The sequence below is a fragment of the Ranitomeya variabilis genome, chromosome 2 (genome assembly GCF_051348905.1).
Source record: "Ranitomeya variabilis isolate aRanVar5 chromosome 2, aRanVar5.hap1, whole genome shotgun sequence".
Lineage (NCBI taxonomy): Eukaryota > Metazoa > Chordata > Amphibia > Anura > Dendrobatidae > Ranitomeya > Ranitomeya variabilis.
The window spans coordinates 262,598,028-262,614,765 of record NC_135233.1 but is presented as its reverse complement, the minus strand read 5'-3'; the positions used below and the strand labels follow the sequence as shown (position 1 = coordinate 262,614,765).

The 16,738-nt window shown below is 46.5% G+C and overlaps 1 protein-coding gene across 6 annotated transcripts in view; it reads right to left on the bottom strand.

Moving 5' to 3' along the window:
- Positions 1–10,993: 10,993 nt before the first annotated feature.
- Positions 10,994–16,738, bottom strand: part of SEC16A (SEC16 homolog A, endoplasmic reticulum export factor) — a 57,205-nt gene continuing 51,460 nt past the window's right edge. For 4 of the 6 annotated variants that reach the window (XM_077284801.1, XM_077284798.1, XM_077284802.1 and 1 more), the window contains 3 exons: positions 15,629–15,688; positions 13,888–13,974; positions 10,994–11,850 (listed from right to left, as the gene is read on the bottom strand). In XM_077284801.1, coding sequence (XP_077140916.1) covers positions 11,782–11,850; positions 13,888–13,974; positions 15,629–15,688 — 216 coding nt within the window. In that variant the 3' untranslated portion in view covers positions 10,994–11,781. The remainder of the gene's footprint in view (positions 11,851–13,887; positions 13,975–15,628; positions 15,689–16,738) is intronic. The other 2 variants (XM_077284799.1, XM_077284800.1) reach the window with 2 other exon arrangements.

The window sequence follows — 16,738 nt, the reverse complement described above, 5'->3', positions numbered from 1 at the left end:
CTGTTAAATAGGGCCTGAGCTGTGCATTACAACAGTGTATTTTGTGGACCCCGATTCCCCACCTATGCTGCCGAAATACGTTACCAAAGTAGTCGTTTTCGCCTGTCAATCAGGCTGGTCTGGTCAGATGGGCGTGGTGTCTTCCCCCAGATCTTGCTTAGTTTTCCGTTGGTGGCGTAGTGGTGTGCGCATGCCCAAGGTCCCGAATCCACTGCACAGGGGAGTGAAAATAGCGTGATGTGCGACATTTCATTGGTGATCAGTGGGGGCGGCCATCTTCCTTTGGCCGCGCGTGCGCAGAAGCGGCGCTCTGCTGGCCGCGGCTTCAGGAAAATGGCCGCAGGATGCCGCGCGTGCACAGATGGAGATCGTGGCGGCCATTTTCCTGAAGCAGAGATGCGACACCTCGTACACACCCGACTCCGCTCCGTACACACCCGACTCCGCTCCGTACACCTCGTACACACACGGCTCCGCTCTGTACACCTCGTACACACACGGCTCCGCTCCATACACCTTGTACACACACGGCTCCGCTCCATACACCTCGTACACACACGGCTCCGCTCCGTACACCTCGTACACACACGGCTCCGCTCCGTACACCTCGTACACACCCGGCTCCGCTCCGTACACCTCGTACACACACGGCTCCGCTCCGTACACCTCGTACACACACGGCTCCGCTCCGTACACCTCGTACACACACGGCTCCGCTCCGTACACCTCGTACACACACGGCTCCGCTCCGTACACCTCGTACACACACGGCTCCGCTCCGTACACCTCGTACACACCCAGCTCTGCTCCGTACACCTCATGCACACCCGGCTCTGCTCCGTACACCTCATGCACACCCGGCTCTGCTCCGTACACCTCATACACACCCGGCTCCGCTCCGTACACCTCATACACACACTGCTCTGCTACATCCACCCAAACCCCTCCTGACCTCACACAAAAGCTTACCCTCCAGCACGATGACAAACAGCACTGCACTACTGTCCTGCACTACACGGAAGCCCTTGATCATGTGATGTGACTCCAACTCCTCCCCTCCTGTGACCTCATCACAGGTCCTGTGCGCACAGAGCAGTGGCAGCTATAGTAGTGGTGTGCGGCTCTCTGCGGTGGAGGGGCTCTGCTGCGGGTCAAGTGCAGTCCCACCCGTGATCGCGAGTGCACGCGCAGCAGGGCCTGTAAGGAAGAATTATTTAAAGGGCCGGCGGCCCATTTTGTAGCTTAGAGTTCTTAGGAGCCCGCCCAGTCTGCTGGACTGGGTGGGCCCCTAAGCACTGCGGGCCCCGTCGCAATTGCAACCCCTGCGACCGCGGTAGTTACGCCCCTGCTGAAAACCCTTCGTTGGGAATGACTGCCTGAAGTCTTGAACTCATGGACATCACCAGACACTGTGTTTCCTCCTTTTTGATGCTCTGCCAGGCCTTGACTGCGGTGGTTTTCAGTTGCTGTTTGTTTGTGGGCCTTTCTGTCTGAAGTTTAGTCTTTAACAAGTGAAATGCATGCTCAATTGGGTTGAGATCAGGTGACTGACTTGGCCATTCAATAATATTCCACTTCTTTGCTTTAAAAAACTCCTGGGTTGCTTTGGCTTTATGTTTTGGGCCATTGTCCATCTGTAGTATGAAACGACGACCAATCAGTTTGGCTGCATTTGGCTGGATCTGAGCACACAGTATGTCTCTGAATACCTCAGAATTTATTCTGCTGCTTCTGTCCTGTGTCACATCATCAATAAACACTAGTGACCTAGTGCCACTGGCAGCCATGCATGCCCAAGCCATCACACTGCCTCCGCTGTGTTTTACATATGATGTGGTATGCTTTGGATCATGAGCTGTCCCACGCCTTCGCCATACTTTTCTCTTTCCATCATTCTGGTAGAGGTTGATCTTGGTTTCTTCTGTCCATAGAATGTTCTTCCAGAACTGTGCTGGCTTTTTTAGATGTTTTATAGCAAAGTCCAGTCTAGCCTTTTTATTCTTGAAACTTATGAGTGGCTTGCACCGTGCAGTGAACCCTCTGTATTTACTTTCATGCAGTCTTCTCTTTATGGTAGATTTGGATATTGATACGCCGACCTCCTGGAGAGTGTTGGTCACTTGGTTGGCTGTTGTGAAGGGGTTTCTCTTCACCATGGAGATTATTCTGCGATCATCCACCACTGTTGTCTTCCGTGGGCGCCCAGGTCTTTTTGCATTGATGAGTTCACCAGTGCTTTCTTTCTTTCTCAGGATGTACCAAACTGTACATTTTGCCACTCCTAATATTGTAGCAATTTCTCGGATTGTTTTTTTCTGTTTTCAGAGCTTAAGGATGGCTTGTTTCACCTGCATGGAGAGCGCTTTTGACCGCATGTTTACTTCATAGGAAAACCTTCCAAATGCAAGCACCACACCTCAAATCAACTCCAGGCCTTTTATCTGCTTAGTTGAGAATGACATAACGAAGGGATTGCCCACACCTGTCCATGAAATAGCCTTGGAGTCAATTGTCCAATTACTTTTGGTCCCTTTAAAAACAGGGTGGCACAGGTTAAGGAGCTGAAACTCCTAAACTCTTCATCCAATTTTAATATGGATACCCTCAAACGAAAGCTAAAAGTCTGAACTTCAACTGCATCTGAATTGTTTTGTTTAAAATTAATTGTGGTAATGTCTATAACCAAAATTAGAAAAATGTTGTCTCTGTCCAAATATATATGGACCTAACTGTACATAGACCATTTAGAACTAGGATTAAATCCCACGGGAGTACTGATTTACTAATTTTGGTTCTCCATCTGTTAATTGCTTTAGAAAATATAACGACCCAGCCATGGTTTGCCAACCGATAGTCAAAACAGATGGTTAGTGCTGAAATCTGGACTCTGCATACTTGAAGACTGTCATGACACAGCTGTCGAGTGACCTGGGACCAGGGGCTCCTTTCCTGGCCCTAACTCTTGGGGGCACCCTAGCTTGCTCTGTTCCCCGGGATACTTCAGATAGCAAAGACGTCGGGGTCTCCGTCTTTCCTTATCTCCTAAGTTAGCCCTTCTCTGTTCCCTTCCACCACCCAGGGAAGAGGGGGTGCGCTACTGTGCACCGCAGTCAGGGGTGGGATTCAGCCGGTACGACCCGGTACGGGGCAGCCGTTTACTAAAATTTCTAGCTGCCAGCGTTCCGGTAATCAGGGCCGTATTTCCCACGTGCCTAGGGGCGGGAGGATGCGGGGGGGCGGCGCCTGAGCAAGGTGTGTTTTTTTTTTTTTTTAAAATAATGCGGGGTAGCACCCATCCAAACGCACCCGCCCTCCCTATCTCTCTCTTCCCTATCTCCCTCTTCTGGCCCCTGCGCTGCGCTATCACATATGCTGCAGTGGAGGCCGGGAGCTGGAGGAGAAATACGTCACACTGCAGGCCCCGCCCCCTCCTCGCTGTGGCGCCAAGTTCAGTTGGTTCCTGCCTGAGCACCAGCTGCGGGGGAGGATGGTGTGAGGATTGTTGTGTCCAGGTCAGTTGTCCGGTGCTTGGTGTGTAACTGCTGCTCCCAGCATATCCGACAGCTTCAGCGCTAGCAGGAGAGGCCGGCCCGCTCAGCTACAGACTGCACAACATTATGCTGACAGGGGCCCTGTTCTTGTTGATGCTGCCCTCTGCGGTGAGGGAAGGAGCATCACACTGAGCCTCACGCTGTGATTCCCTCTGCTGCTGCCTGTGCCCTGCTGCTGACATGAGGCTGTGAACAGAGGGGGAGGTGCTGAGAGGAACATCACAGTGATCAGGACATGGTTAATGTCCTGCTTCAATTAGGGGGCCTCTGCAGTATGTGGCCGCCCTGCCCCATGTACACTTTCCAGCAAGGCTTGTTTTTATTATTCTGGAGCTGCTGTAGAACCATAAATTCCAGCATTCCCAGCCTTTGTGTAAGGGGGACTTGTACCTTCACGCCCTGACTTTTTTATTCTGTAGCTGCAGAATAACTACAGGTTTAGGTTACATGTCCTGTCGTTCTAATTATGGAGATGTAGGACTGCAAATCCCAGCATGCCCTGTGGTTGGTACTGTAGGGACTGCAAATCCCAGCATGCCCTGTGGTTGGTACTGTAGAAACTGCAAATCCCCAGCATGCCCTGTGGTTGGTACTGTAGGGACTGCAAATCCCAGCATGCCCTGTGGTTGATTCACTAGGGACAGGTAGTGATTGCTACTAGCCAACATGTGCGGCACTTGCGGTGAGACAAAAAAACACTGCTAGCAGTGTTTTTTTTCCGTTGCTGCAAGTGCCGCACATGTCCGCAAGTCCCATAGGGAATGAATGAGGCCGTGTGATCTTACTGTACACCGGACATGAATTACCGGCTTTTCAAAGGACGCCGGTGCATAAAAATCGGACAGCACTCGCATGGTGCGAGTGCTGTAGGATTTTTTTTCTTTGCACCCATTGACTTGCATTGGCGATTCTCAGCTGATATACGAGTGAATTGTCCTGTGCAGTACATTTGCTTTAGTCGTTTGTTTCTTTGAATTACTTTAATACCGTATGTCACAACGTATTCTTGTCATTAAGGGAGACAAACTGCTTAAAAAAATATGAATCGTGCCACTGGGCGTGGCTTATTAGTATGGGCGGGGTTATTGAAAATGGGCGTGGCCAAAATTCCGGCCGCCGCGACTTAGAGGACCTGTTGTTAAAAATTTGAATCCCACCCCTGACCGCAGTACATCAACACGACAAACAGGGCAACAAAGACAAGGGGAAAACCGAAAACTACATACACACAAAATATTCATTCACATATAACAGAGGAATCCACCAAGGTGTGTGGGAAGGGGAAGAAAGCAAAACAGGGAAGGATAAGGGATTATAAAGCATACAAACCAAACAGTCGCTTATAACTCCTCCAGCACTCCTCCTCATGCCAACTTCTCTCCCTCCTTTTGTCTGTCATGAAACAAGAGCCATCTCTGGCAAGGATTTGGTAATAGAGCTCCGATTTTATAGGAAAAAGGAGTGGCTAACAGAGCACAGCTGAACACAGGGATTTTCAGCATGGCCGATTAACCCCTGTTCAGCTGGAAGAAATAAACATGTTTAATACACTGGAGACGTGCTTCTTCTCAGAGGCGGAGTAGGAGCAACCAGACGCTGCAGTCTTCTGGCTCCGCTCTGTTGTGGTAACCCTGTGATAAAGATGGTAAAATACCCCCCCCCCCCCCTCTTTTTTTAATAGAAAAGAGTGGCATATTTAAGGTCTGTTAATTTCTATAAGGTCTGGAGATTCCATAGCTTTTTCTGGTGCAGAGAAATGGTATGTTCTGTTACATCAAATATGCATGCCACATATGCAGGACAGCTACTTGGTCATCGGCATTCACCTTTTGTGAAACACTACAGACTCGATGTCTTAGCTTTTGGGCATTCGGCAAAGAATGTTAATGGGGGCATCCAACCATTAGTCCTGCCCTTTTTTATTATTTACTGCTTACACTTTCTTTCATGCTCTGCCTGAGGACTATGAAGAAATGGAAAATTTAACCCCTTCCCGACATTTGACGTACTATCCCGTCGAGGTGGGGTGGGCCCGTATGACCGCCGACGGGATAGTACGTCATACGCGATCGGCCGCGCTCACGGGGGGAGCGCGGCCGGGTGTCAGCTGCATATCGCAGCTGACATCCGGCACCATGTGCCAGGAGCGGTCACGGACCGCCCCCGGCACATTAACCCCCGGCACACCGCGATCAAACATGATCGCGATGTGCCGGCGGTGCAGGGAAGCATCGCGCAGGGAGGGGGCTCCCTGCGGGCTTCCCTGAGCCCCCCGCAGCAACGCGATGTGATCGCGTTGCTGCGAGGGTCTTACCTCCCTCCCTGCCTGCTCCAGACCCGGATCCAAGATGGCCGCGGATCCGGGTCCTGCAGGGAGGGAGGTGGCTTCACAGAAGCCTGCTCAGAGCAGGCACTGTGAAGCAGCCTGCACTTCTCGCAGATCGGTGATCTGTCAGAGTGCTATGCAAACTGGCAGATCACCGATCTGTATTGTCCCCCCCTGGGGCAAAGTAAAAAAGTTAAAAAAAATTTTTCCAAATGTGTAAAAAAAAAAAAAAAATATTCCAAAATAATTAAAAAAAATATATATTATTCCCATAAATACATTTCTTTATCTAAATAATAAAAAAAAAAACAATAGAAGTACACATATTTCGTATCGCCGCGTCCGTAACGACCCGACCTATAAAACTGGCCCACTAGTTAACCCCTTCAGTAAACACCGTAAGAAAAAAAAAAAAAAAAACGAGGCAAAAAACAACGCTTTATTATCATACTGCCGAACAAAAAGTGGAATAACACGCGATCAAAAAGACTGCTATAAATAACCATAGTACCGCTGAAAACGTCATCTTGTCCCGCAAAAAACGAGCCGCCATACAGCATCATCAGCAAAAAAATAAAAAAGTAAGGGTATGTTTCCACGGTCAGTAAACGCTGCTTGTTTGACGCTGCAGCGTCAAACAAGCAGCGTCCAGATGTTCCAGCATAGTGGAGGGGATTTTATGAAATCCCGTCTCCACTATGCGTGGAAACCCGCACGCGGCGGCCCTGCGACTCCGGACATGCTGTGCGTCTTTTCAGAACGCAGCATGTCCGTACACCTTGCGGGGACGCAGCGTCCCCGCAAGGCATATCACAGGGCCCTATGGCGAGGGGTGCGATGATCCCGGATGTGTACTGTACACATCCGGCACCATCGCGTCCCATAAGGGGGCGGGGCTTAGCGCCGAGCGGCTTCGCCGCTGCGGCGATCCGGCCGGCGAAACGGACCGTGGAGACGTACCCTTATAGTCCTGAGAATAAAGCGATACCAAAATAATTATTTTTTCTATAAAATAGTTTTTATCGTATAAAAGCGCCAAAACATAAAAAAAATGATATAAATGAGATATCGCTGTAATCGTACTGACCTGACGAATAAAACTGCTTTATCAGTTTTACCAAACGCGGAACGGTATAAACGCCTCCCCCAAAAGAAATTCATGAATAGCTGGCTTTTGATCACTTTGCCTCACAAAAATCGGAATAAAAAGCGATCAAAAAATGTCACGTGTCCGAAAATGTTACCAATAAAAACGTCAACGCGTCCCGCAAAAAACAAGATCTCACATGACTCTGTGGACTCAAATATGGAAAAATTACAGCTCTCAAAATGTGGTAACGCAAAAAATATTTTTTGCAATGAAAAGCGTCTTTCAGTGTGTGACTGCTGCCAATCATAAAAATCCGCTAAAAAACCCGCTATAAAAGTAAATCAAACCCCCCTTCATCACCCCCTTAGTTAGGGAAAAATAAAAAAATTAAAAAATGTATTTATTTCCATTTTCCGGTTAGGGTTAGGGCTAGAGTTAGGACTAGAGTTAGGGCTAGGGTTAGGGTTAGGGCAAGGGTTAGGGCTAGTGTTACGGCTAGTGATAGGGCTAGGGTTATTGCTAGGGTTAGGGCTAGAGTTGGGGCTAGGGTTGGGGCTACAGTTAGGGTTGGGGCTAAAGATAGGGTTAGGGTTTGGATTACATTTACGGTTGGGAATAGGGTTGGGTGTGTCTGGGTTAGAGGAGTGGTTAGGGTTACTGTTGGGATTAGGGTAAGGGGTGTGTTTGGATTAGGGTTTCAGTTATAATTGGGGGGTTTCCACTGTTTAGGCACATCAGGGGCTTTCCAAACGGGATATGGCATCCGATCTGAATTCCAGCCAATTCTGCGTTGAAAAAGGAAAACAGTGCTCCTTCCCTTCCGAGCTCTCCCGTGTGCCCAAACAGGGGTTTACCCCAACATATGGGGTATCAGCGTACTCAGGACAAATTGGACATCATCTTTTGGGGTCCAATTTCTCCTGCTACCCTTGGGAAAATACAAAACTGGGGGCCAAAAAATAAGTTTTGTGGGAAAAAAAAAGATTTTTTATTTTCACGGCTCTGCGTTGTAAACTGTAGTGAAACACTTGGGGGTTCAAAGTTCTCACAACACATCTAGATAAGTTCCTTGGGGGGTCTAGTTTCCGATATGGGGTCACTTGTGGGGGGTTTGTACTGTTTGGGTACATCAGGGGCTCTGCAAATGCAACGTGACGCCTGCAGACCAATCCATTTAAGTCTGCATTCCAAATGGCGCTCCTTCCCTTCCGAGCTCTGTCATGCGCCCAAACAGTGGTTCCCCCCCACATATGGGGTATCAGCATACTCAGGACAAATTGGACAACAACTTTTGAGGTCCAATTTATCCTGATACCCTTGTGAAAATACAAAACTGGGGGCTAAAAAATCATTTTTGTGAAAAAAAAAAAGAATTTTTATTTTCACGGCTCTGCGTTATAAACTGTAGTGAAACACTTGGGGGTTCAAAGCTCTCAAAACACATCTAGATAAGTTCCTTAGGGGGTCTACTTTCCAAAATGGTGTCACTTGTGGGGGTTTTTAATGTTTAGGCACATCAGGGGCTCTGCAAACGCAACATGGCATCCCATCTTAATTCCAGTCAATTTTGCATTGAAAAGTAAAATAGCGCTCCTTCCCTTCCGAGCTCTGCTATGCGCCCAAACAGTGGTTTACCCCCACATATGGAGTATCAGCGTACTCAGGACAAATTGCACAACAATTTTTGGGGTCCAATTTCTTCTCTTACCCTTGGGAAAATAAAAAAATGGGGGCGAAAAGATCATTTTTGTGAAAAAATATGATTTTTTATTTTTACCGCTCTGCATTATAAACTTCTGTGAAGCACTTGTTGGGTCAAAGTGCTCACCACACATCTAGATAAGTTCCTTAGGGGGTCTACTTTCCAAAATGGTGTCACTTGTGGGGGGTTTCAATGTTTAGGCACATCAGGGGCTCTCCAAATGCAACATGGCGTCCCATCTCAATTCCAGTCAATTTTGCATTGAAAAGTCAAATGGCGCTCCTTTCCTTCCGAGCTCTGCCATGCGCCCAAACAGTGGATTACCCCCACATATGGGGTATCAGCGTACTCAGGACAAATTGTACAACAAATTTTGGGGTCTATTTTCTCCTGTTACCCTTGGTAAAATAAAACAAATTGGATCTGAAATAAATTTTGTGTGAAAAAAAGTTAAATGTTCATTTTTATTTAAACATTCCAAAAATGCCTGTGAAACACCTGAAGGGTTAATAAACTTCTTGAAAGTGGTTTTGAGTACCTTGAGGGGTGCAGTTTTTAGAATGGTGTCACACTTGGGTATTTTCTATCATATAGACCCCTCAAAATGACTTCAAATGAGATGTGGTCCCTAAAAAAAATGGTGTTGTAAAAATGAGAAATTGCTGGTCAACTTTTAACCCTTATAACTCCATCACACAAAAAAATTTTGGTTCCAAAATTGTGCTGATGTAAAGTAGACATGTGGGAAATGTTACTTATTAAGTATTTTGCGTGACATATGTCTGTGATTTAAGGGCATAAAAATTACAAGTTGGAAAATTGCGAAATTTTCAAAATTTTCGCCAAATATTCGTTTTTTTCACAAATAAACGCAAGTTATATCGAAGAAATTTTACCACTATCATGAAGTACAATATGTCACGAGAAAACAATGTCAGAATCGCCAAGATCCGTTGAAGCGTTGCAGAGTTATAACCTCATAAAGGGACAGTGGTCAGAATTGTAAAAATTGGCCCGGTCATTAACGTGCAAACCACCCTTGGTGGTGAAGGGGTTAAATTTCCTTAAGTCCTCAGGCAGCACAACATCCCGCATGTTTTATTCACTGCTACACACCGTGTATCACCCTTGCTTTGGTAGTGTATATGAAGAGGGAAATGACAGGATAATTGGCTTAATTATAATGAACTAATTCATATGTTTCTAGCTGGGCACACGAAGTGTCATTAACCTTTTGTGTGCTGCCTGATGACTCAAATTTCAGGTGAATTTTCCACATTTCTACTAGATGAGGTGGAGATTAAACCACTGCAGACAATCACCGGCAAATAATTGGCTGCAGCACTCATATGAATCGCCCAGAATGATCCTACAAGACTCCAGGAGGAAACAGCGCTCAATTCCAGAGCCAGTTTGTAGATTTTTGACCCTGTACTAGGTGGTCACAGGCCCCTACCTCTTCACATCCACGGCCTTAATGAATTCCCTCACGCCCTACAGTACCCTCAAGTGGGGTTAAAACCCTGTAGTCTGGATTTATGAATCTGCTTATTGCTGCAACTTCACTCTCCATGGCCATTCCAGTTCCCTCCGGACGTTCCCTACAGTGGGGGCAGTGGTACCCTTAGATTTCAGCTTTGCCATTGGTCACATTTCACATCTGCTTTGTGCCACTGTACAGGAATGTCCTCTTCCCGGGGGATCAGATTGGCTGTGTAGAATATTGGCTGTCAGCGGAGATGGGACCAATGAGGTCAATTTTAAGTTGTGTCAGACAAGAGACCCCCAATATTATAGGGCTACTTCTTTCTAAATCCTCATTGTCCGCTGTTAAGTATTAAGGGAACCACAGATACAAGACAAATCTACACATCTCCAGCTGGAAGAAAGAGGAGACAATGCTCAATAAATGGAATAGTCTTTTGGTCACAGCATCTGACATCTTCAAGTTTTCTACTTCACTGCATAATGATCCATTACTGCCCAGCTTGATCCCTCTGGGGGTGCGGTACTGCTGAATCCACATGGCCGCTTCTATCCACAAAACAATCAGAAGCAAGGGTGAACGAGCCAGGCGATAATACTGCCACATATCACCATAAACCAAATACAGCAGAGACACAAAACAACATCTTGCATTATACTCCAGAGCTGCGCTCACTGTTCTGCTGGTGCAGTTACTGTGTATTTACATTACATTATTGATCCTGTGTTACCTCCTGTATTAAACTGCAAAGCTGCACTCACTATTCTGCTAGTGATACACTCCCCACGCGCTCCCAGAGATTCCCCCCAGCTTAGTGATCGCTCCGCATGTTATGAAATCAAAGCTTTTGTGAATTTTTTTATTTAAATAATTTTAAAAAACATTTAAAAGCGTTCAGTCTCAGTCACGCGGACGTCCTGCGGGTCTCTTAGAAGCAGAGCACGGAGTCTCTTTAAGACACAGGAAGACAGGGGAGGGGCGGTGAGAACTAAGTCTTTGCTTCAAGCAGGCGGCAGAGATTTCCTTGATTTAATTTCCAGGATTAGTTTAATCAGAGAATTAATTATATTGCACTTTAAAAAAAAAAAAAAAATCACAGATCAGAAAATAGGAAAAATGAGGACGTAATCTACAGGAGGAGGAGAGGTCTACAGCAGAACTGCTGACACTGACCCCCCCGCCCACCAGGACCTATGTTACAAAAGGCTATACAAGAGGCAGATTCCAGGGAGACGTCGCCTACAGTTCGAATACGGGGTGAAATCTTCTGGCTTTCATCAATCACAGTCTTAATATATTACCATTCTCTGGGTGGGGAAGGGGAGGAGCGCTGCCTCACCATGACCATACTATTTTATGCATGACCTTAGCACTCGTCCTGTACAGCGTTAATGACGATGAGAAGGGAAAGGCCACAAGGAGCGACAATTATGCTCTCTATAGATTTGTTCTAGAATGTTCTGGGCCCCTGGGGGCCGAGGGGGAGGGGCATTCAATGCAAACCAGTACTCTCTGATCACAATCTCATCACCCAGAAGATGAATCCATGTCTCCTGCTCAGAGTTGCTGGAAAATGCAGTCAGGAACTTGTGAAATGTTTGTGAGGATTCGCAACAGATGTCGGATCTACTTCAGAGATGGATATTTCCGCTGACCAAGTCGTCCAGGCCGCGCTACACCCGATGAGGCAGGAGGCTGTGGGTACAAGAGGAAGAGTCAGGTCAGATGTATTACATGCGATAATACAGGTCCTTCTCAAAAAATTAGCATATAGTGTTAAATTTCATTATTTACCATAATGTAATGATTACAATTAAACTTTCATATATTATAGATTCATTATCCACCAACTGAAATTTGTCAGGTCTTTTATTGTTTTAATACTGATGATTTTGGCATACAACTCCTGATAACCCAAAAAACCTGTCTCAATAAATTAGCATATTTCACCCGACCAATCAAATAAAAGTGTTTTTTAATACCAAACAAAAAAACCATCAAATAATAATGTTCAGTTATGCACTCAATACTTGGTCGGGAATCCTTTGGCAGAAATGACTGCTTCAATGCGGCGTGGCATGGAGGCAATCAGCCTGTGACACTGCTGAGATGTTATGGAGGCCCAGGATGCTTCAATAGCGGCCTTAAGCTCATCCAGAGTGTTGGGTCTTGCGTCTCTCAACTTTCTCTTCACAATATCCCACAGATTCTCTATGGGGTTCAGGTCAGGAGAGTTGGCAGGCCAATTGAGCACAGTAATACCATGGTCAGTAAACCATTTACCAGTGGTTTTGGCACTGTGAGCAGGTGCCAGGTCGTGCTGAAAAATGAAATCTTCATCTCCATAAAGCATTTCAGCCGATGGAAGCATGAAGTGCTCCAAAATCTCCTGATAGCTAGCTGCATTGACCCTGCCCTTGATGAAACACAGTGGACCAACACCAGCAGCTGACATGGCACCCCACACCATCACTGACTGTGGGTACTTGACACTGGACTTCAGGCATTTTGGCATTTCCTTCTCCCCAGTCTTCCTCCAGACTCTGGCACCTTGATTTCCGAATGACATGCAAAATTTGCTTTCATCAGAAAAAAGTACTTGGGACCACTTAGCAACAGTCCAGTGCTGCTTCTCTGTAGCCCAGGTCAGGCGCTTCTGCCGCTGTTTATGGTTCAAAAGTGGCTTTACCTGGGGAATGCGGCACCTGTAGCCCATTTCCTGCACACGCCAGACTCAGTCCACTGCTTCCTCAGGTTCCCCAAGGTTTGGAATCGGTCCTTCTCCACAATCTTCCTCAGGGTCCGGTCACCTCTTCTCGTTGTACAGCGTTTTCTGCCACATTGTTTCCTTCCAACAGACTTACCATTGAGGTGCCTTGATACAGCACTCTGGGAATAGCCTATTTGTTGAGAAATTTCTTTCTGGGTCTTACCCTCTTGCTTGAGGGTGTCAATGATGGCCTTCTTGACATCTGTCAGGTCGCTAGTCTTACCCATGATGGGGGTTTTGAGTAATGAACCAGGCAGGGAGTTTTTAAAAGCCTCGGGTATCTTTTGCATGTGTTTAGAGTTAATTAGTTGATTCAGAAGATTAGGGTAATAGGTCATTTAGAGAACCTTTTCTTGATATGCTAATTTATTGAGACAGGTTTTTTGGGTTATCAGGAGTTGTATGCCAAAATCATCAGTATTAAAACAATAAAAGACCTGACAAATTTCAGTTGGTGGATAATGAATCTATAATATATGAAAGTTTAATTGTAATCATTACATTATGGTAAATAATGAAATTTAACACTATATGCTAATTTTTTGAGAAGGACCTGTAGAAGGATCTGCAATGATAAATCACATCCTATTCTCCAGACACCTCCAAAGCTGAGGTCATTATTCTGCCATTACATTGCGTCTTATCTTCCAGTCACCTCCAAATCTGCGGTCACTATTCTGCAGTTACATCAGGTCTATTCCTTCAGAGCTGTGGCCACTATTCTGCTGTTACTTCAGGTCTATTCCTTCAGAGCTGTGGCCACTATTCTGCTGTTACATCATGTCTATTCCTTCAGAGCTGTGGCCAACTATTCTGCTGTTACATCAGGTCTATTCCTTCAGAGCTGTGGCCACTATTCTGCTGTTACATCATGTCTATTCCTTCAGAGCTGTGGCCACTATTCTGCTGTTACATCAGGTCTATTCCTTCAGAGCTGTGGTCACTATTCGGTCATTACTTACTTGTGCAAAACTTGCAGGATTATAGAAGGGAACGGCGGCACCAGTAGGGGGAGGACCTCCACTGCTGGGAGCCATGTTACTAGAGACCTGGAAGAAGCGGCATAGTAGGGTCAAATCTACAACTTATTTCACAACGCCAGTGAAGGAGCCTGCACACAGAGCTGGACAGTGGTGACCAGGTGACCCCGGCTGACCAGGCAGTCACCCCATTACCTCATGTTTATTGTAACATCAGCCGGGCACCAGATGTCTCCACACACGACGGGTGTTGGGACACAACTTAACAGACTTTGTATTTCTCATTATTATAAAAGATCTCTGCTTGAGGTCATTACACGAGAGCATTTATTTTTCCATTCAGCAGTATTAAGGCAGCCCTACCTGACCTAGCCCAACTTACACAGCTGAAGGATGGCCACTGTGCAGTAGGGAAAATTGAAAATATGGCTAATTATAAAGTATCGGGGTGGGAAATATAAGTTCAAAACGGCGGCAGGAAGGCCTCCGAGTGGACAAAGCTCTACCCACCCTTGAGGGAACAATGGTCACGCAACTGTGAAACAGTCATGTGGCAACTGGCCATGAAGTGAGGGAAGTTTCATCCAGAAGCGGCAAGCTGCACTGTCCAATTCTGACCCTTCTGTTCACCTCAGAGCAGATTGTTCAGACTGGACACAAATCCTCAGCTGTTGTAGGGAGAGGGCAGAACGGAGTTTTCAGCTTCTTGTTTTAAAACTAATTCAAGTCGCTGACAGCAAGCAGAGTACTGGTGAGGAATGGAATCAGCCCTGGAGCTTTTCATTATGCAGAGACCTCTCCCTTCTGTTTTCTACAACCCATGTCGACAGCTCTGCAGGGAAACTCCTTCACAGCGCAGCAGATGATCCAGGAGACCACAGCCGTGAAGAAAAGGTCCAGGGACTGGCAGACGGATCATGCTGCATGCACCGGGTGAGGAGGAACAGGCAGGCTCCGGGGGAAACACATACCGTGTTGTTAATATATTAGTCAGGAACCAAAGCCCAAGACACAAACTCAAGCTCAATGTCTGTTGCGAGTGTGCAGACAGCAGCACTGGAAGCAGCCAAGGAGTCCGCAATAAAAAAAAAAGTGCGAATGAAGGGAACACAATACAAATCATGGCTTATACTCTATTCACACCCAAAGCTGCAATCAAAAGGCCACAAAGGCTTTGGAAGTGACAGGAGCATAAGAGCCAACTTCCAATATTGACCTGTACTGTGTCCTGAAAGTATAACATCTAATATACCTTGTGCTATAGCACCCCTCCACTTCCAAAAGACCAGCTTGCTGTCAATGAATGGACATGGGGTGATTTAGTCCTGTGGGTTCACATCTCATCAAGACAGCCCTGGCTGTAATTAGTCGAGCACCTACGTAAGAAATACAAGACCATGGCGGGACTGTTTTATTCATTGACAGCAAGCAGAGATGTATACAGGGAGGAGATTAAATGGAGTGCAATAGAGATGAGCAAAACAGAAGCTCCATCTACAGAAGAGAGGGTGGGCACTGTAGAGACTGCCGGGGGCCATAGCTTGAGTAACCCGAAAGTGCAAGAAGTGAAGCAACGAGTGTTCAGAGCAATTCCTGCCACTTCCACAGGGTTAGGACAAGGGTAACATAGAAGGCAAGCAAAATTAGTACATGAAACGTGTAAAAAAGAAAAACGAGGGTGATAAAAAGAACAATAACAACAATGGCAGCCAGCAGCATGTACCTGATGAAAATGCTGGCTTACTTCACGAGATAAGGAACTCAGAGAACTAGACCGAGAAAGCTACAAAGAAAAAAAGCAAAATCCACACACAAAAAGAAATAAGAAATCATGCAAATCATGGTGCATCACATCCTGCAGTAGTCCAACCGAAATATCGCAAATGCAGGGGAAAAGCACATAAAACAACAGCCGGATGCCGAACACTGCAGATGGCCGCTGCCAACAGTGCCTGAAAGTGTGGAGAGCGAAGGTTGGGGGGAGGGGGTCTTAGGCCAGGGTCACACGGAGGTTTTAGTGAGCGTCAGAGGTGTGGCCGCTAAGAAGCCGATTCCTAAACATCACAGCAGTGCTGGAGGTTAATTAGACACGGCTTGTTTATCGGTAATGACCGCACAGATATATTACATATAGCAAGCGGCTTCTTGGCGGCCGCAGCACCAAACCCAATCTGTAACCTCAGCCCAAAGGGCTCAAAAACGTAAATCTGACTCAGACGTCAAGTAAAGCTCTTGGCACTAGAAGATCAAAGCTTTACCCATAGAGGAAGAGACTACTGGGAGAGTTAACCTCCTGAACGGACCCAAAAAGTAGCAGCTTTATAGGAATCACAAGCTGCTACACACTGTCGGATGCCGATCCTCTGCCCTGTACAAGAACAGTGACGGCAAATAGAGCTCTACCACTTACAGGTGCAGTGGGGAAAATAAGTATTTTATGCATTGCCGATTTACATCCTTACCCCACGAGGTGAGACCTGGGAGTCCCAGACGGATGAAGGTTGACAGTCATCTTGTGTTTCTTTCATTTTCTAATAAGTTTGCCAGTTGTTGCCTTCTCACCAAGCTGCTTGCCTATTGTCCTATAGCCCATCCCATTCTTGTGCAGGTCTACAATTTTGTCCCTGGTGTTCTTGGAGAGCTCTTTGGTCTTGGCCATGTTGGAGAGGTTGGAGTGTGATTAAGTGTGTGGACAGGTGTCTTTTATAGAGGTAATGTGTTTAGATAGGTGCAATTAATACAGGTAATGAGGGCAGAGTAGGAGGGTTTATCACAGAAAAACTAACAGGTCTGTAAGATCCAGAATTATTGCTGGTTGGTAGGTGATCAAATA